The sequence below is a fragment of the Psittacula echo genome (assembly GCF_963264785.1).
Source record: "Psittacula echo genome assembly, chromosome: 3".
In the NCBI taxonomy this organism is placed as follows: Eukaryota; Metazoa; Chordata; class Aves; order Psittaciformes; family Psittacidae; genus Psittacula; species Psittacula echo.
Window position 1 is genome coordinate 44,171,274 of NC_137736.1, and position 19,892 is coordinate 44,191,165.

Here is a 19,892-nt window from a genome sequence, read left to right on the forward strand (position 1 = left end):
CCTCTATGGCACTGCCAGTTACCAGGGTTCAGATGTATTTATGCAGTCCACACAAATTTTTAAGCATAAAGACAAAGTAAAATCTAAATTATTTTTTAGCAAGAAATAATTTTTAACTTTGCCTCTTTCATATAGTCTTCAACCTAATTCTGAAAAATATTGACTAAAATTTACACAAGTGTACCATTTGAAGGAATTAAGTCAGTGAAAGTATTATAAATCCCGCATGACTTACTTTACATTGACTCCAAACTAATGTGCCCATTTTGTTTTACACACACACACATACACACATAGAGTAAAAGCAGCCTCTTCCCAGGCAAAGAAAATTATTTAAACAGAGCAAAGACACAATGACATATTTGCTTAGAAAAGATCAGAGGAAAAATGCTCAATGTAATAGTATCTTACAAAATACAAAGCACCAGAAAAAGGAGAAGAATGGTATATCTCAGTCACAGTTCAGTGCTCTAATCTGTCCTTTCAACCTAGTACTCCAAGAAGAAATATTACATTTAACTCACTCCAGGAACACACAAAGTCATAAACATATTTTAAGAAAGATAAGTAGCAGCCTGTAAAATATTTGAGCAATTCTGGGAAGAAAAAATGGCTTTTAAAAACACTAATTTATTAAGGAAAACTGGCATCAAGAAAAACTGCTTTAATATAGTAACTATGGAATTAGATAATAGAATTCCTAAATCTATGCCCAATTCTCCTACAGATTACATTGTGTTGGGCCTTGGAAGAAGCGGAGCAATATTACTCACTCTCCACAGAACAGTACTGTGAAGATCAAAGACTGCTAGTAAAACACAGTATATATGAAGTGTTTTTCAAAAGTGTGTCTAACAAGTCTGGCTGGGATGAAGTCACCTTTCCTCACAGCAACACATAAGGTTCTGCTGTGAGGGTGCTGTGCTTTGGATTTGTAACTGTAAGTGTTGATGACATGCCCCTGGTTTTGGCTGTTGCTGGACACTACTTGCACAGCACAAATGACTTCTCTTTCTCCTGCACTCAGCCCTTACCCCGGCAAATAGGTTAGGGGGTGGGTTAGAGGCTGGAAGGGGACAGAGCTGAGACAGATGACCTAAACTGGACAAAGGGATGTCCCACATTACATAATGTCATGCCCAGCAATTTAAAAAAAGGTGGTTCTGTCTCTGAAGACGGCCACTGCACTGAGACAGGCTGGGTGGGAAGAGACAAGTGACTTCCTTTGCATCACTTGTTTCTCTTCCTTTTTCCTTCATTATTAAACTGTCTTTATCTTGACCCACGCATTTCCCATTTTGCCCTTCCTATTCTCTCCCCTGGCCAATGTGGGGTGGGAGGAGGGAAACAAACACCTGCATGAGTGCTCATCTTAAAGTTATTCCATAGCTTTTCATGGGTTGGTTGGGTGTTGGTTTTTTTTGAGGTTTGGGGTTTTTTTGGTGGCTTTTTGTTTGGTTTTTTGTTGTTGTTGTTTTGGGGTTTTTGTTTTGTTTGGGGTTTTTTTGGTGGTTTGTTTTAATTAAGAATTTCACATGAGCTGTGCCAAAACTTCATAAAAAGCCAGGCAGAGCATCTACTGCTACTGCCTTAGCAAGCACCAAATTAACTTAGAAATCAGAGTGCCCCAACACAACTTATTTTTTCTTTACTACCTGATTATCTCTTGGCGCTTACCTATGTATCACTTCATTATTAGTTCTATAATTTTTCAGCTACTTCAGTCAACCTCACTTACTCCTTCTTTCTTTTTCACACAGGTAGTTTATTTTCCCACTTTCACAACTCAGAGGCCATCACCATTGGTTATTTTCATGAAGCTTGTAAGCAACAGCTGAGCTGTACCAGGCTGCTCACATTTGCAGAAGAGTGTTCAGCTACTCGCAAAACACATCACTGGCTTATTTCTACTGAAACCCACTAAGCCAAGAGGATCTAGACATATTTCAGCTTATCTAAAATCAGGGGCAAGGGAGAGCTGTGATTTCCTTTCAGTTTCTGGATACAAGTTATCTTTTTTCTGAACACCAAAGCAAAGACGAATTCAGCAGCCCTTACTATTACCTAATTACTTTAATCAAGTAAATGCTACACTTCAGCACTCTCCCCAATTACTATAAATTATCTCAGCATCTTTTCCTCTGCTTTTCTATCCCATGACTTTTCACCTCAGCTGTTACTTGTACTGCTCCCTGACATACATGTCCTCACTTCCAGTTTTCATATGATTCCTTTTTAATCAACAGTATTTCTGGAATTCCTAACACTGGTCTCCTACTTTCTTTTGCCTGCATCAGAAACTGACAGGTCATCTTATATTCCTTACGTCTTGGGAGAGACCCTATCTACCTATTTCCTTAGCTTGTGAAAGTTATGGTACTTTAAAATCACTAGCTATTATTTCTTCTGTTCCTGAGAGGAAAGAATACCACCAATTCATGATAATTTTCACCAAAATTTAATTAAGTTTCAGATTTTCAAGCACCTCCTTTTTTGCTGAAATCTAGTCCAAAGGAGGCAGTGCAACTATTTCTACCAGTTTCTGAAACAAAAAGGTGTCCAAAATATCCTTAGATCTTCAAGAACTACAAAACCTATCTTTCTGTCTTTCCAGAAAGTGGTTTTACTGTCAATCCATTTCTGTCAAGCTGTATTCTGTATCACTTCTGTTACCTAATAAAAAGGGAGGGGCGGAGGTGGAAGCAAAAAAGCAAAGCATTGTTTACTGCTTTATGCAGGCCTGGTATTCTTGTTGTCTTTCACCAACAAACATTCAATTGTCTGCTTAAACACCATATACAGCTTCAGGAAAACAATGCATGAGTATGCACACATACACGTATGCAGTGTAACATCATCTCCCTTTCTGAGCACCTGAAAGCAGAGGGCTGCAGCAGCACCTCTGGTCAGCCCAAAGACAAACAAAACACAGACTATGAAACTTTCTGCTGTTTAGAAAAACAAAACAATCAGTCGGAAGATGCTCACTTGCAGGCTACTAGCCTACATTTACAGGCAAGAAATGGCCAGTTAAATCACCTACTTCAGGCAGAATTTCCAATGCTTAGGACCAATCCTGTTCAACATCTTTATAGGCGACATGGATAGTGGGATCAAGCGCACCCTCAGCAAGTTTGCCAACGACACTAAGTTATGTGGTTGACATGCTGGAGGGAAGGAATGCCATTCAGAGGGACCTTGATAAGCTTCAGAGGTGAGCCAATGCCAACCTCATGAAGTTCAACCAAGCCAAGTGCAAGGTCTTGTATCTGGCTCAGGTCAATCCCAGGCACAGCTACAGGTTGGGCAGAAAAGTGATTCAAAGCAGCCCTGCAGGGAAGGACTTGGGGGTGTTGGTCGACAAGAAATTCAACATGAGCCAGCAGCGTGCACTCGCAATCCAGAAAGCTAATCGTATCCCGGGCTGTATCAAAAGGAGGGTGACCAACAGGTTGAAAGAGATGATCCTACCCCTCAACTTTGCTCTTATGAAACCCCACTTGGAGTACTGTGACTGATACAGATAATTCTGTACATGACATACACCATCATCTAATATTACACAGTACTATACACACACAAATTATCTGTCTTATCAGCTCAATAGTGAATGCTGAAGTTATGACTCTCCAGAATTCCACAATGATCAATATTAGGCTTTATAAAATTCAATATTATGTACAGTATTGGAATACCACTGCCTGACAGACTGGCAGAGGTGCAACTGTTATTTATAACCTGTTACAATTTACATCAAACAGGGGCTTCCAGCTACTTGCTGTACTACAGCCCATTCAAAGAAACACACTTTTTATATTATGAAACACAAACTTTATCCATGCTCAAATCTAGAGAATGAAGGACTGAATACAGAAAAGAATTAATCCCAAAATAATTCAAGACCAAAAGCAGGCAGACAACCCTGCTTGCACATCTAGCCTTCACTGTGGCAAAAGGCTAGCCTTTCAAGGTAAAAACTGAGTAGTAAAATGCTTCTATCCCCGTGTTAGGCAAAACTCTATTTGGATTCTATTTAAAGCTCCAACAGACATTTTTTAAGAATAATACTGGAGACATTCAAAACCCGCCTGGACACATTCCTGTGTAACCTCATCTAGGTGTTCCTGCTCCAGCAGGGGGATTGGACTAGATGATCTTTTGAGGTCCCTTCCAATCCCTAGCATACTGTGATACTGTGAATACTGGAAATCCTGGAAAAGCCAAAAAAGATAATTCCATGGTATTTTCATAAGGCTTAAAAGTAACTCATGTTATTAAGCTAACAAATGTATTTAGCTTTACAAGATCAAAACAAAATACTCCATCACAATGTACAAATACCCCACAGTGAAAAAAATTCCAGACATTAAAGGATCCCAATGTACCAACGACAACTTAACAAAATTGCTGGTTAGAAGCTGAAGCCAGTCAGATGAAAATAAAAGACAGTAATGCCTGACTAGCATCCATCTTTCTGATGTGATTCAACGCTCAGCACACTAGTGGTTAACATTCACATTAAAACTTTTTTTTTTTTAAGGTGCATTTAACTCAAGCGTCATATTTAAGGTCAATGTACAGTACAATAAATAAAATAAAATAGCAGTACAAAGAAAAAAAACCACAACACAGCTACAGGGAATAAATGATGAGTAATTATTTAATAGTACCTTTTAGCCCTAAAATCTGCAAATGCCTTAGATATACATTGTTTAAAAATTAAAAAAAAGGGAAAAAAAAACCCCACAGATAACTTCCAATATCTTTTTGTATAAAAAAAAGTCTTATAATAGTAATCGTCCATCAGAAAATTAGTAATTATATTTGGAGACATAAGACTGCTTTCAATCTCTACTTTCCTACCCCCACATCTTGCTGTTCACATCGTAATCTGCTACCTTTTCAATGGCACATCTTCAGTTCTAGTGCTGACATGTGCCTGCTGACAACAAGACAACATGAAGTGTAAACACTCCTGCAGAAACCTGATCTAACACTGCACATACAACTGACAGCAATGCCAACATTTGGTTTATTCTTTGAATTGGTTCTGGAAGAGGCCTACAAGTCCTCAAGACAGGTGCCACAAACTAAACCATTTCATAACATAACCCAAACATAAGTGGGGTGGATCCATTGCTCATGTTTTCCTCCAGCTATGCCTCAGGACACAGGAGTTTCCAAACTGCATGCACTCACTGTGATTATCTACTGCATGCTCAGCTGTTCACAGTACAGTGAAATTACTAAATTACAACCTTTGTGATACTTTTCAATGCCAGTAACTGTAGCAGTTACCACAGATATTTTGATTATAACCTATGAAATCAAGATCCCCTAAGCCACATTTCACAACAAAAATTCACTATGATTCACCATCTTCTATCTTAAGTATATACATGTCTTTTTTGTCCAAACTCACACTATGCGGCACATAAACACTAACATATGACAAATAAGGAAGGACAAGTGCCATTTTGTTAAAGTTTCATCTTATGTGCAAAGAGCTAAGAAAAGCAAAGTTTAACTCCACAGGTACAAAATTCATCCAAAATATTTAGTTTGAGACTTAAAACAGAAAAGGCTAGAACATAGTTAATTACAACTGGCCAAGATAGTTTCAGTACTAACCAAGCTCCAAAAGCGCATGGTACTTATTTTTGACATAACAAACCTCAGACTCACAAAAGTCTCAGGCACTTCATCAGACGAGCAGCAGCAATGAGGGTAATACACAAGAATAGTATACTGGCATACATTCACAATACAGCACTAGCGCAACTTCAAATGACTTTTTCACGCATGATCAAAGGATTACATGACTTATACTTCACCTGCATCTTTATTTGTACTTAATTATATATAACCTTTTCAATATAGCCATTCATTTCATGAAACATTCATTAATATCTTCACTGCCAACTGAGGTACGTCAACAGGACCCAAACCGAGCAATTGCATAGAGCCTGCCAACTCAGGCAGGATTCAGCATTAGCATGGCTGTAAGGGTTCTGGCTCACACCTAGCCCTTACCAAAGCAGGCTGTAGTGTGGGCAGAATGAGTTTATGTTTGTTGTTTGGTTTTTTTAACTCTAAATGCTAGGACCCTCCTCAACATAGAAACTCCACTCTCCTCAAATAGACCTGTCTGATGGGTTATTTACTTTCCCCAGGCATACATGTCCAACTGATTACCCATGCATGTAGTTGCTGTTACAGACTACCAGGTATTTTGCATTTTCCTGTCACCCCTAAAACAATCTAAATTGAGATTCTATATCAATACATATCTCCAGTATGTGCATTTTTTTGCCCTCAAACAGCCTAGCCCCAAAAGCATACAAAGATTAATGTACCTGAATGTTAAACTACATCTCTACTTACAAGTGCATTTCAGAAAAGGTATTTGAGTAATTATATCCAACTGGGTCACTTAGGAATGCCTGCACTTGGAAATCTACCAAAAAAACTTCCAGAGTGACTAGTTTGGAAATAAACAGCTGAATATAGTTGGTTGGTTTTAATTTTTTCCAGACCACAATAATTATGAAGGCCTGGAAAAACATGGAGTGAACATGCTAGCATTAAACAAGGTCAAAACTTGTTTATATTAAAACACAGAAAAAGGTCATTCTTTTGCAAAGGAATGAGATTGCACAAGAATCTTGAGAAATGCACTTTGTAAGAAAGAAACGAAACAAAGAGTATCAAGAAGAGTGTGCAAAGAGAAAATGAACACACTGAAAAAAGCAGCACACAATTCAAGCTCTCATACTTTGTGACAGACATCATAAACCCATGACCGAGTAACCTTTTACATAGTTATGGCAGCTATAAAGATAGCTGCAAGCACAACAAAGTAAATCACATATAGCAGAACATGGCATGTAGACACAAATAGGTCTCCACTATAAAAACCAACTAAGAATCACTCCTTTAGGCACTGCTTTCTGTTTTGTTTCATAGGTTTTCAGTGCCAGGGAGTTAGCTCAGACAGCCAAGCTGTCTTTTACAGTGGTTTAATTACCTGAATTAAGGTACCTGAGAAAGTTTTAAAACAAACATCATTAATTTCTCATCAATAGACACTCTACAGCCACACTATGCACACAACTGTATTCCATACAACCCACACTTAGTGATTAAAAAAAGTTTAAGCTGTGTGTCAATATACCCTGCCACCATGTTTGAAGAGACTCTTCAGCCCACAAGAAACAGTTTTTCTCCTCCTGCTCACCAGGATTTTGCAAAGAGCCAATAATTTAGAAGCCAGCTTAGTCTACAACAACAAACACAAAAAAGACAAAGACTATATTATAGTTACATTATTGTCAGAAATGAAGGAAAAAAAATAATCTTTCTCCAAATAAATTTTGAATTACATTAAGTGCAAATTCCTCTTTTAATACAAGAAACAGACCTCAGACAAAATCAGACTTCCATGAGACAGTTACTCACATTTCCTTTGGGCTTATACTCTTTTATGTCTGTTGAAAATTTATAGCTGTTTTTGTAACACAAGCACTACATTTAGGTAGCTCAACAAAAATATCATTTATAAGTGAGACATTAGGTAGCCTCCATAAGCTGACTACAGAGTCTTCTTCCCATCAAACATTCAGGCTACGCAAACACAACTGAACTGCACCTTGAGTATTATGCTCCTTATGCTTGGTGCATTTGCCCTCTTGAATACTCGTGTCCTGTGCAACTAGCAAATTCTTTTTCAGGTAATTCAGGTATAAGTAATGTAGCGCCCTGACACTGTGCATAAAGCCCAGGCTTTCTAAGCCTCAAGTGGTACAACTCCTGTATCAACATCTTATGGTTTGTTGCCAATTTTTCCTCAGGGCCTCTGAAGTCTCCAACAGAACTTGAAATTACCCAAAGCAGTCAATGCCCAGGATCACACAAGTAACTACATTGGTTTTAATCTATTTGATTAAACTGCTGTAATCCCCCTGCTTGAGTTTTCCCAAGGAGATGTCAAGAGGCCAGTAAGGTTCATTAAGATCAACATGATAGTTTTAGCAAGGTTGATGCAGCACAGAACTACTAATCTTACAAACTCCCAGTGATCTTAGATGCCTAGATCATAGGCATTTTCTTCTTCAGAGATTTTAAGTGTCAACAACTATACAGTTTCCTACCAGTTTTAAGACATGGCTACACTTAAATACATAGCCCACGTACATGCAAGATTCCATAGGAAAATCCAGTGACAACAGACTGGAGCATGTCCAAAGAACAGGGCTGGCCAGACTGTAACATACCATTCTTACTATGTTCGTTCCCACTAACATAAACCAGGCCTAAAATCATAAAATAAAACTATTTCTTGCTGGAGAATCACGAGACACATTTCAAACCACAAAATAAAACAGATACTACAATGTTAAAGCAAAGAGCATTATTAAAAGGCTGTCACACAAGAGTCATCCAGAAGCAAGTAGTAATGCAGAGGCAACCTGGAATGGTAGAAATCCTTGCCAAAAAGCAAAGTTTTGCCAGAACACCCAAGTCATTAAAACAAAGACTGAAATTTTTACACTCTTCTAGTCACAATCAAAAACCTACACAAACATTAATACTTCCCAGCAACAATTTACAAATCAAACTTTCAAACAGAAAATAGTGAAATAATTTGTTTACTGACAAGACTAAAATAAAGATTAGGCCACTGTTCTTGCCAATACAGACAGACATGGTGTATGGAATACAAATGCCAGAGCATGAGAAGTACAGCAGCAAATGAGGGAGTGAGAGGGAACAAACTCACTCAACTCATGTGAGTGGAGACCAGATAAGGAAAGCGTGGCTTCTAGTCAGGTTCTCCTTTTAACATAACACAGGACAAGGTATGACATGTTTTTAAAATGGCAGAAAGCCCTGTCTCAGCAAGACATGGTAGCAAGCCCAGTGCTGGCTCTCTACACTTTCAGCATTCTTTCACTAATACCATTGCCATAAATGTGCAATTGCTTCCACTTTTAATCACCTTCTGGCTTAACACTTCTAGCTCATTTTTGTCATCCTGCACCTTTAGTGTAATAGCGGAATGAAGGAACACTCTATTTAGCTTCATTGCGTACCCACAGCCTTTATATTTACACTACAAGTAACACTCCTAGGCTAGTAAGATCTAAACAACTCTTGTGTCACAGGGCAGGAGCCAAATAATCTCTGACACAGATAGTGTTTACTATTATTTAGATGAAAATGTCAGTTTTTTAAGAGCAAAACAAGTCATTCCTGGTTTCAGTCCAGTGCTTCTGACATGGCAAATGCTGTCTATTCATCAGCAACACTTCCTAAAGCACATTAATTTTCCTTGAACGGGTCTCCTACATAAGTACTGCCAGAGTTCACTCCTGAGGTTTAGGTAAACTAACCTCTGCATGATGGATTAAAATTTTAATATTCAGGATCTGTAGCTTACTTTCCCCTTCAGCCGCTAAACTCCACAGAAGTTCGGGTCAGAAGCCCGGGTCAGAAGCCCTTATTGCGACCCTCTTGCCCACGGTAAGCCCTGTCTGGGAATAACCCAAGGAAGGAGAGGCAAGCCTCCCGGCGCCTCGCCTCACTTCAGGACGCCAAGACAGCGCAGCGGCGGTGTTTACCACCGGGTGCCGAGCACCAAGTGCAGCTGGCTGCCACCGCAGGAGCGCACACCACGGCCCCACCAGCCGCCGGGACCTCCCGCGGCCAGGCCGCCCCCAGCCGTGACTGCGCACCCAGAGGCCACCGCAGGAGCGGGCCCCGCCGCCCAGGTGCGGAGCGAGGAGACGAGGCCTATCCGCCGGCCTCCACCACCGGCCCGGCCGGGCCCTCACCACCCCTGCACGGCGGGGGTGAGGGAGGACCAGGCGACCCCCACCCCCCTCACCCTGCTCCCACAGCTGCTGTCTGCCCTGCCACTCACCGAAGTCGAGGAACTGCTTGATGGAGAGAGGCGAGGGGGAGAAGCGGGAGTAGTACTCGATCTGCTTGGGGATGGGGCTCTTCAGCAGCGCCCCGCACAGCCGCATGGCGCGGCACGGCACGGCCCGCCCGGCTCCTCTTCTCCGCCGCCGCTCCTCGCCTCTCCTCTCCCTACCCGAGAGCAGCACTAGGGCGCTGTGGCGGCGGCTCAGTCACCCGTCCTCATGCTAGGGCAGCGGCCAGCCCGGCGGCGCTCGTCGCGCTCTGCGGCCCGGCCCGGGGGGAGGGGCGAGCGGACGAAGACAAGCCCCCCACCGCCTGCGCGCGCTCCCGCACGCACGCACGCACGCACTCCCCGGCGCACGCGCACGCCCGCTGAGGGCGCTGAGAAGAGGGGGGGGAGGACAGCTGTCGCGTGCCGCCCGCCCACCGGCCGGGACACCCCTAGTGCGCAGGCGCAGCGCCGCAAGGGGAAGGGAGGGGCCGAGAGGGTGTGGGCGGGCGCGCGTGCGGTGTGCGGAAGCGGTGGGGCTTGTGCCTCACATGGAAGTGTAGAACCAAGTAGGTTGGAAAGAACGGTAAGTGCATCAAGTCCAACCATTACCCCAGCGCTGCCAAAACCACCGCTAAACCGTGTCACTAAGGGCGTTGTCTGCACTGTTTTTGAACTTTTAAAAGTGATTACACCACTTTCCTAGGCAGCCTGTTGCAATACTGAACCAGAACATGGTGGGGTGCCCTCAGCATTTTCTCAGCATAGCCCATGTCCACCCTGTGATGTTCATCCAGTTGCAGGCATTGGGCTTGCACTCGGAATTGATCAGTTAATATGTATTGTATCAGCCAGCCTATAAGATGTTGTATGCATGATTGGCTTTGACCTGAAATTCAGCCTTAATGGCATCAGTATTGGTATTCAAAGGGTTTTGCAGTTCATGTGAGACTGGCAGAAGAAAGGCTGCCCTACTTTTGTGTAACAAAGCAAGTTTTCAGCAGTGGAGAGACCAAGGTTTAAAAGTGGAAGGCTCCACCATATCCTAACATGAGGCCTACTATGGCTGTAAGGGGCCCAGCTGCATCTCATACAATGCTGTACTCCCATGAAGACAGTCCCTAAGTCCATGTCCAGTGTCTGTCAATCCTTAGGTCCTGATATTACCTAAACTATCCTGAAAAGTCTGTTTTTATCTGAGAAAGTACCTAAATACAATAAAAATTAGGTTTGATTGCTAAAATCAAAAGTGAAGCTGGGTATTTGAGAGCTAAAATGTACCACTGAATGAAATCACCATCCATCTTTTTCCTATTTTGCTATGATGTGGTTTAGGTACATTTATGACAAATGCATCTGATGACAACTGATCACAAATTTCTTTATTTGTTCTGTGAGGAGTTCAATGTAAACTTCAGCACATGCAAGATAGTATTTCTCTAATTATATAACTGACTCACAGAAGAAGCAGATACTCTTCAGTTACTGAAAGCCTTCCTTCATCCTTCCTATCGTGATTGACCTTGCAGAATTCGAGACTGTGAAATCCTGACTTAATGTACAAATAGCTGGAAAACATTTTAAAATCACTTCAATTGCAGGTCATAGAAATGACTGCCTTGAAGAGGCATGTCATGTAATCAAGGCTGACAAAATGAAATGTCTCCTGTAATTCTGAAGCTTTTTTGGCAGATGAGGAGAAGGGTTCTAAAACTTCTGTTACGTACTCTTATGGGGTTTATTTTGATTTCTCTATAGCATAACTGAATTGAGTTGCAGAGTTTTCTAGCAGAAAATAATACCAGTTTTTGTTAAAGAGAGACCAATGTTTCCCCAAACGAAGATGAAAATAGCAACTTCAAAGCATGATGCATTGTCATAATCTAAGCTACTTGATTTTATATGTCTTTCTCATTTTTAAGTAATCCAAATGTGGTTTCTCTTCAGCCTCAAAAAACATCAGGACAGCAGTTAACCACTGAGTTGACTTTATAAACACAAAATATTTTTTGCAATATAAAGAGAGTCACAGCATCGCTTTATTGGGAATTTTTTAAATACCTCTTATTAATATTATTTATTTAATTAAATTAATAAATTAATATTATTAACTATATTAACTAGTTATTAACTAGTATTAACTAGCCCAGGTTGAAATTGGAATTGATTTTTTTTGTGTGCTGCTATGGACTAAAACTATAATGAAGACATGGGTGGAGTCTCTGGAAAACAGAGGTGTGCTCTTCCCATCAAATGGGCTCTTGCTAGCTTCTCTTGACACCAGAGGAACTGGTGAAGTAACCAATAGATCGAATTCTCTGAAAACTGTTCGTACACACACTTAAGACAAATTCAAATTCCAGACTCACCCAGCTGCTCTACCCAAGCTTGTGTGTAAGAAGACTGCAAGACTTGCTTAAGAGAACATAAAATGCACGTAGGTAATTCCATGGTTGTTTTACCAATGCAAGTCATCAACAAGCACACACGTAAACCTAGTTCTTAAGCAATCTGCCTAAATAAAGAGAAGTTAGTGGCATAACCCGTGCTAAATAGAAAATGTCACTGGGGTAAGTAGACTTAAAATATAAGCTGAGTTTTGCTAAAAGCGGGATTTTTTGATTATTTGGATTTCTCATGCCTGCCTCCTTTCTGCATTTCAGCACACATCTGGTGCCGAAACTCTTCCTGCAGCTCGTTCAGTGAATGCCTCCCTGAATTTTTGTTTGGATGATAAAAAACATTTAGAGGTGTGCAGGGAAGGAAAGATTTCCCACCCTGGAAGGATGCCCAATCCCTTCAAGTGTTCAAGGCCAGGCTGCATGGGGCTTTGAGCAACCTGGTCCAGTGGAAGGTGTCCCTGCCCATGGCAGGGGGGTTGGAACTGGATGAGCCTTAAGGTCCCTTCCAACCCAAATCCAGAATCGTTCTATGATTCTGTGATCAGGTGATTTGCCTCTTAGGAAAAGTTAATTTTAACATTGATAACAGAGCTAACACTGCTGAATTTCTTGGGTTCTTAGCATCTCCCTTTTATCAAGGGTATTATTTTCATATTTTCTAGTTAAATTCAAAGCTGGAATAACTAGAAGGAGGGTAGGGGTCAAAGATGCCCCAGTTTTACGTAGCCATTTAGTATCCAGAACATCTTAGTCCACATTCAGGTAAAAAAATGTTGGGCATGCAGGCAATCGGAAACCTCAGCCCTTGGAAGTGAATTAGGGTCTTGGTACAAACACTTGCTATAACCCTGCACTGAGAACTAGCACTACTGGGGAGTCCACAGGGAGGCTCAGCCTTCACAGCACACCAACTCATCAAATCAGTTTTTGTTGGGTCATTGCCGTGACAAAGTAGATGGATTATTTCTTATGAGTAGTCAACTTTGCCGTAATTATTGTTCTTGGGTTTCTTTATTGGAGTTGATGTAAAATCAATGCTTCTGACTTACAAACCACTGAAACTCTGAGACCAACAAGTAGCAACACTGGGTTTTACTGCAGAGTGATTCCATAAAATAGGGGATCTGATGTAGAGCATATTTACATAACCAAAAGCTTTTTGGTGTTTCCTACCCTCAGAAATGTTAAGCACTGATTGCTTCCCACTGAATTTGGTGCTGGTATTCAAAAACTGGCTTCTCCTAGTTTTGTGTTTTGTCTATGATGGGGGCATGTACCCTAGTGGTAGAGTGTATGTGGAAGAGCCTTTGCTGCTCTAAGTATGGTATTAGTCTTTAACATTAATTCAGTGGAGCCACAAGGATAAAAAAGGAACACTTGTGTGAGTAGTAGTCAGAAAATTAAGTTACTGGAAAAGAAAGGTCTTGCTAAATTTGAGTTTTCTTAGCACTTACTTATGATTAGAGATTTGCTCCTATAGAAATATGTAGCAAAACACTGGACAATTTAGAAGACACATTTTTGTTCCATTTTCAGCTCTTGTTCTTTGCCGACATTTATATTACATGCACTTCTGTTTTCAGGGATCAAAGCTTTTGCATTTAATGTTTCATCCAATTAAGATTTATTTGCAACAAAAATTTCAGATTGTTGAAACACCAGAGCCATAATCTCCTTAACAAAGCTTGTTTTTCTTCACTGCATAATATTCGGTAGGTCTATAAACTAGCTGCAGGGGATTCAGCATAATGAACTTCTTTGTATGGATGTCAGAGGAGGGGAAAAGGAATGTTAAACTGTAAACCAAGAAAACATGGTTATTAGTGTTTTCTAGACACACTGACTTCATGGAATTCATAGTATTTTTTTTTAAAAAACAAAAAACCTCTATATTGAAGTTATTGTAACTCCTGTATCTTAAAGTTCCAAAGCACTCATTGAGAATGGGTATAATACAATTGAAACACTAACAATGATAGTAACCAAATAACAGTTATTTGGAGAGAATTCACACAGAGAATTATAGTCCCGAAGTACCTTTTACAAGATGACAGAAAAAAACCTGCACAGAACAGGAAAAACTATTATAGGGTATTGTGATGCTTTATACAAATTCCTTCTGTTCATAGCACTACTTTTTCTCAATAACACTGCTATATTTTCCCACCTGCCATTATGTGCTTTCAAGGGTAGATTCAAGTAGTAGATCATGTAAAGCCACGTTGAGAACACATGGAGTTAGAAGGGGATGAGGCTTCTTAATGAAGCTTTCCTAAACTTCAAAAAATATTTGGTTTTATTTTTAATGATTTATCTTTTCCTAGTATTTATGAACTCAGATGGGTAAGTTTGGATGGACTGTTACTCATAATGGTCAAAAGACTGGTAGCACTCAAAGGCATGAGTTTAAAGTAAATATGGTCATTACTTTTGAGAATGCACATATGATATTAGATTCTGTTACTATCATAATCTACATTTTCAGCCATTCTTGTCTATTATCCAAGAAAACACAATTTCTTTGCCAATTTTTTGTTTGCCAGTAAAAGCTGGTAGTCATTGCATTTAGTGTTCCTCATCCTAGTCAGATGACCAGTAAAATTCAGCAGTCTTTCTACATGATCCAACAGGGATTTTCAGAAACTATGTGCAGCAAATCTTTGAGTCAGGAAGTTAAAGAAATTCATTAATTTTTTTGTAAATTAAAATACCATGGCTTGTCAGTGCTTCTAATTAGCTGGCTGAGATGTGACAGGGGTTTTTAGAGTATGCCTTTTACAGCTACTTCAGTTAGAAAACTATCCTCAACAATTTGCTTTAGAATAAGTAGAACTCTTACTCTACTTGGTGGTGATGTTGCGCTCTATCTGATGACACCGTCTGTGTGTCCAGTATTAGTGGACAGAGCTACAACGTTCTTTAATAGCCCATAAAAATTTCCTCTCTGAGGAAAAGCAAATAGGTGATTTTATTTTGAAATTGTTAAGGCACACAGGAGGGAAAACCCTTGCTGTTTAAACAGCATAGTAAATGCAGAGAAGAGTTTACCCACTTCTCTTGGCAGTGAGGAAAGCTCACTTTATGAGTTCACCCATTTTTATTTAACACTACACCATTAACCACAGTTTTTCCTTTTGTTTCATGGGTGTTCCTTTCTCTTTCCCCAACAAAGTGTCACACATGCCCCTTTCTCAAATGCATTTGAGGGGAAGGAGAACAAGTCTTTGTGGGCTCTGGTCAGGAGCCAGTCTTCATGGTTGTCCAAGTGCCCTGCCAGCATCCCAAAGGCATGAGCAGAGTTCTCAACCCCATGCTCCTGAGGCAGGAGGGGTTCTTCCAGCAGGCAGATAAAAATGTTGGTGAGGTGAAAAGTCTTGTTTTAACCTAACAGAAACGGTAAAGCAAAGTAACAGTTATCAGAAAGGAGCAAGGAAATGGTCTAGGAGGAGTATCCTTAGTGCCATGATATTTGGTCCTTCCTGTGCCGTAAGAGCAACCATTGAAACAAGTGATGTAGAGCTACGATTGGGTGGCACAGAACCATACCAGAACCACATAGCCTTCCCCACAGCACTATGTCTTGGTGCTCATTTTACCATTCAAATGTACAAAAGCCCAGAGCCAGGTCCTAACTTGCATCTAAAATGTGCAAACCTGAATCTAACCAGCAGTAAGTACATGTCTGCCAAGAATTTATACTCAATCTTCTCTTCCAGAAACAGCTTTCAAGAACACCAGCTGAGGAAGAGTCACTAGATATACATAAGAAATACATCTTTGGGTTTTGTACTAGATCCTTTAAAATGGGATTGATGACCTGTTTGGAGGAGGACAGCACTAGTTTCACACTAGTAGTAGGGGAGTGCCCCTGACAGAAGTTCCATCTCTTGATAGTGTTTTTCTTCCCTTGCTAGAGAGTGTCCTAGGAGAAAATTCAAAGCTTTCTTTCAGTTTGAGTTGCTCTAACCATACCCTGGCATGCCTTTATCTTTGGGGAAAATCATCTCAGCGCCTTTTTGCTTGCAGAAATTGAAGCCTGCAGGGGCCTTGCAAGGAAAAAGCTGAGAAAGGGTTAGATCTTGCTACGTGGAATTCACTATGCAGCAGAAGTGCTTGTATCCTTAGATAAATAGAAAAACCTCTGCCATTTAGGGGAATAGATTTGAGTCATCTTGGCTCTGAAGATCTTCAGCTGGAGCAAAATGGACTTTTTGTTCATTTTACATAGAACATTTGTTTTCTGTGCACCCAAACCTTCAAGAAGAAGCTGCCAGCTTTCTCTGAAAATCACCATAATCTCACAGGAAGTCATTCCCATTTATGTACTTGACATCTTATTGAGCAGGCTGAAGGACCGGAGAAGAATGTTTCCAAAGGCTTTCATGCCTCACAGGTCTGCTGTGTGGACTGTCCTGAAACTGGTGCTTTTTGGTTTCACTGCAACCCATAAGCTGAACTAAAGATTCCAGGAAGCATCATAGTTTTTATAGAAACAACAAAACACTCTTCTTTGAGAAACCACCCATTTCATGGGATTCTTTAAACAAAATAATATAGAAGTTGATCTCCAGAGACAACTGGGAAGAACTGTCATGCTTGTCATTGTCGAACTTTCTGAATGTGGAAAATATTTCAGAGTGTAATTCCTGCTCCTAGGCTGCACTTTCCAGAAGTATCTGTATGCCAAGAGACAAACAAATTAAGAAAAATTCTGATTCCAAACACACTCGTTGTAATTACTTGTCAGCCATTTTCCTCTCAAACAAAAAGGAGATGTTTTTGGGGAAGAACAAGTGCATTTTCTGATTGCTTCCTCTCCCAGATCTTGGCAGCAGAAAATGGGTTGAGATAAGGGCCTCTGTTCCAATAGCAGCTATGCCCTCTGTGGATGCAGTGATACATTATTTTGCTCCTCCACATCGATCTGCCTCCTTTTCGCCCCTTATGATATTTCCTTGTATCTCATGCACGAAATGCCAAAATTTTTTAAGTCAGTGTCGTATCAAGTGCTTTTCTAAAATCAGTAAGTGTTACATGCACTAGAATGCCTTTATGTAGCACACATGCAATTACAGTGGGTTTGGGTGTCGGGTTTGTCTGACCTGGTATGTTTTTTTTAGCCGATGGCTCTTACTGATCATTGGGCTTTTTCACTCGATAGATTTACATATGAATTGGTGGGGCTTTTAGGCTTAACTTGAGCCCATGGGAAGTTTAAACTAATGACTGTAGTTTCTCCAGTTTCTGTATTAAAACTACTTTTCTACATTTTTTCAACCAATAAGCTTTTATTGATCCCATTATCATATATTTATTCAGTTTCTTTATTACTGATTTGGAAGTGCACAGTAAAGAAACTGAACTGGTTTGCATAGCACAGGTTAGATATCGTCTTTTTCCTTTTGGTGACATCTTGGACTTCAAATACACTTTTGCACCTTCTGCTGATACTACTTTTTGTGAGATTCGGGAGTTCCTCTTCACTGTACACAGCAAGATATATTTTACTTGATTTTCTGGAGTAGTTTGCAGACTGTAGCTTATAGAATTGTCTTGATGAGAAAATTGGTCTAGAGGAGAAAACAGGCAAACACAGTAGTTATATCTGTGTACAGTGACTTAACAAAGTAGCCTTAAGCATAACTTCCAGCAGATGAAGTTCTGCAAGAGAAAGAAAAGAACCATTAAAGGAAGTTTGTGTCTCCTCACTAGTACAGGAAACCTTTGTCATGGTTATAGTAGTGCTAGGTTTTGGTTAGAGATAAGCTTTTCTGGTAGGTATTGTGCAGCCATTCTTTCATCATGATGGCAGTTTCCAGTTCTTCTTAACAGTGGGAAGTCAGATCAGGATGCAAGCATGGTTGCTCAGATCCATGCCTACAATGGGGCTCAAGACCAATGCCAAATAAGAATCCCATGACATTTTAATTTGTTTTTATATACACAGTCCAAGGAAGAAGTAAGTGCATTGTATTCATTTGGCATATGCATGCACTTGATCCTGGTAAATGTATTTAGGCCTAAATTCAGGCTTGAAGGCCGGCTGCCAACAGCTGGTGGCTTTTCTAGGAGTACCATTAGCTAAAATAACCTGGGTCCCTATACAGGGCCTGCTCGAAGAATGGGACTGGAAAATACTGTAATTTAGCAAAAAAAATAAACAAATGCTCTACCTACTAAATGTAATATGCAGCTTGTTTTGCAAATTATTTTGATGAGCAGTGGGAAAGCATCCCCAGAGAGCTTTGTGGGTGGGGAGAAAACTTTTGCTTCAGTGCTTGCTTGTAGATGTGTGCTTGGAGATAACAGGAGTCATAAAATGCCATTCTTCAGGTGAAAAATGGATTTTGTGCAGAGATCTGACTCTCTGAAGTCTTACTTTCTCCATGTTGCATCATCACTCAGGTCTTCACATTTGTTGGAGGTGGATTAGCTTTGAAAGATTAGATAAGGATATGAATGTGGACATAGATAAGATTGGAATCACAGGTGGTCCAAAGTCATCTTTACACTTCATTAAGCAATTGAATACTAAATATAAGGGTGTCAAACTCAAACATTTCCACATCTGTGTAGTTTTAATGCTTTTCTTCTCAGCTGAAGCTAGGAATGGTGTGGGATGGACGCACCAAAAAGCCGAATGAATTGCATAGACCATTTTTGTTGTTACAGTTTCTACATGCTTGCCTTTAGAGGCCATTTTCAGTTGTGTTTGGCAGACGTTCACCAGCCCTTAACCACTTGACCAGTATTGACTTCTGGTAGTTTGATGTTACACATGCATAATGAAGATTACAAAATTACTTTTTCTAGGTGGGGGGAAAGGAAAAAAAAGATTCATCAGGTGCACCCGTGACTGAAGCTACAGCATAAGCAGGCCTAAATATCTATACCCTATAGCCTAAAGGAACTTTTTGTTTGTGCTACAGCTGTTACCCTCTGGGGACCAAAACTCACATTTCCAGATAAGATTCAGTGTAAAATATAAGCTGGACCTCTCTACAGAAAGCATCCAGGCAGCCATGGGATCAGCAATCACCTGAGGTAAAGCAGCGCTGGAGAGAATTGCTCTCAGAAATTGTCCTTTTCTTGATATTTTCACATCACTCTGAGTGACACATAAGGGGACTAGTGTCACCCTTCACTATCTTTCCTAATGTACCTAAGTGGAAGCTGGAGTCCAGTTCTGTTAACATGAAAAGTAATCTTTCTGAGACAGGCACAGAGAGGAAGGATAACAATACTTAGGCATATGGCTGCATTTTTCAGGTGATTTGTTTGTCTCATTGATCATAATGGTATGGTATTCACCAGCTTGCTAGACCTATTGTATAATTTTTCCCTGGTTGAGATCAGATTTTGACTATTTTATTGTAGTTTTTATTTTTACATGAAAAATGTTTTCATTGCTATACAGTATCAGCTGAAAATGTAATGCCATAAGAATATTAAGTATTGTATCTCCCAAATAAATGCCTCACTGTACAAGTGGAACTGAGCCCCTTTCCCTCTCACAGACATGTTGTAAGTCACATAAATTGATTAAGTGACTATTGTGTGTATGGTATGGTTTAGAT

General features: G+C 40.3%; 1 protein-coding gene across 3 annotated transcripts in view; it reads right to left on the reverse strand.

Annotated features, from left to right (window-relative positions):
* Positions 1–10,350, reverse strand: part of PDK3 (pyruvate dehydrogenase kinase 3) — a 59,374-nt gene extending 49,024 nt beyond the window's left edge. For all 3 annotated transcript variants that reach the window (XM_080612348.1, XM_080612347.1, XM_080612349.1), the window contains exon 1: positions 9,923–10,350. In XM_080612348.1, the coding sequence (XP_080468474.1) occupies positions 9,923–10,028 (106 nt within the window). In that variant the 5' untranslated portion in view covers positions 10,029–10,350. The remainder of the gene's footprint in view (positions 1–9,922) is intronic.
* Between the last annotated feature and the right edge of the window lie 9,542 nt (positions 10,351–19,892).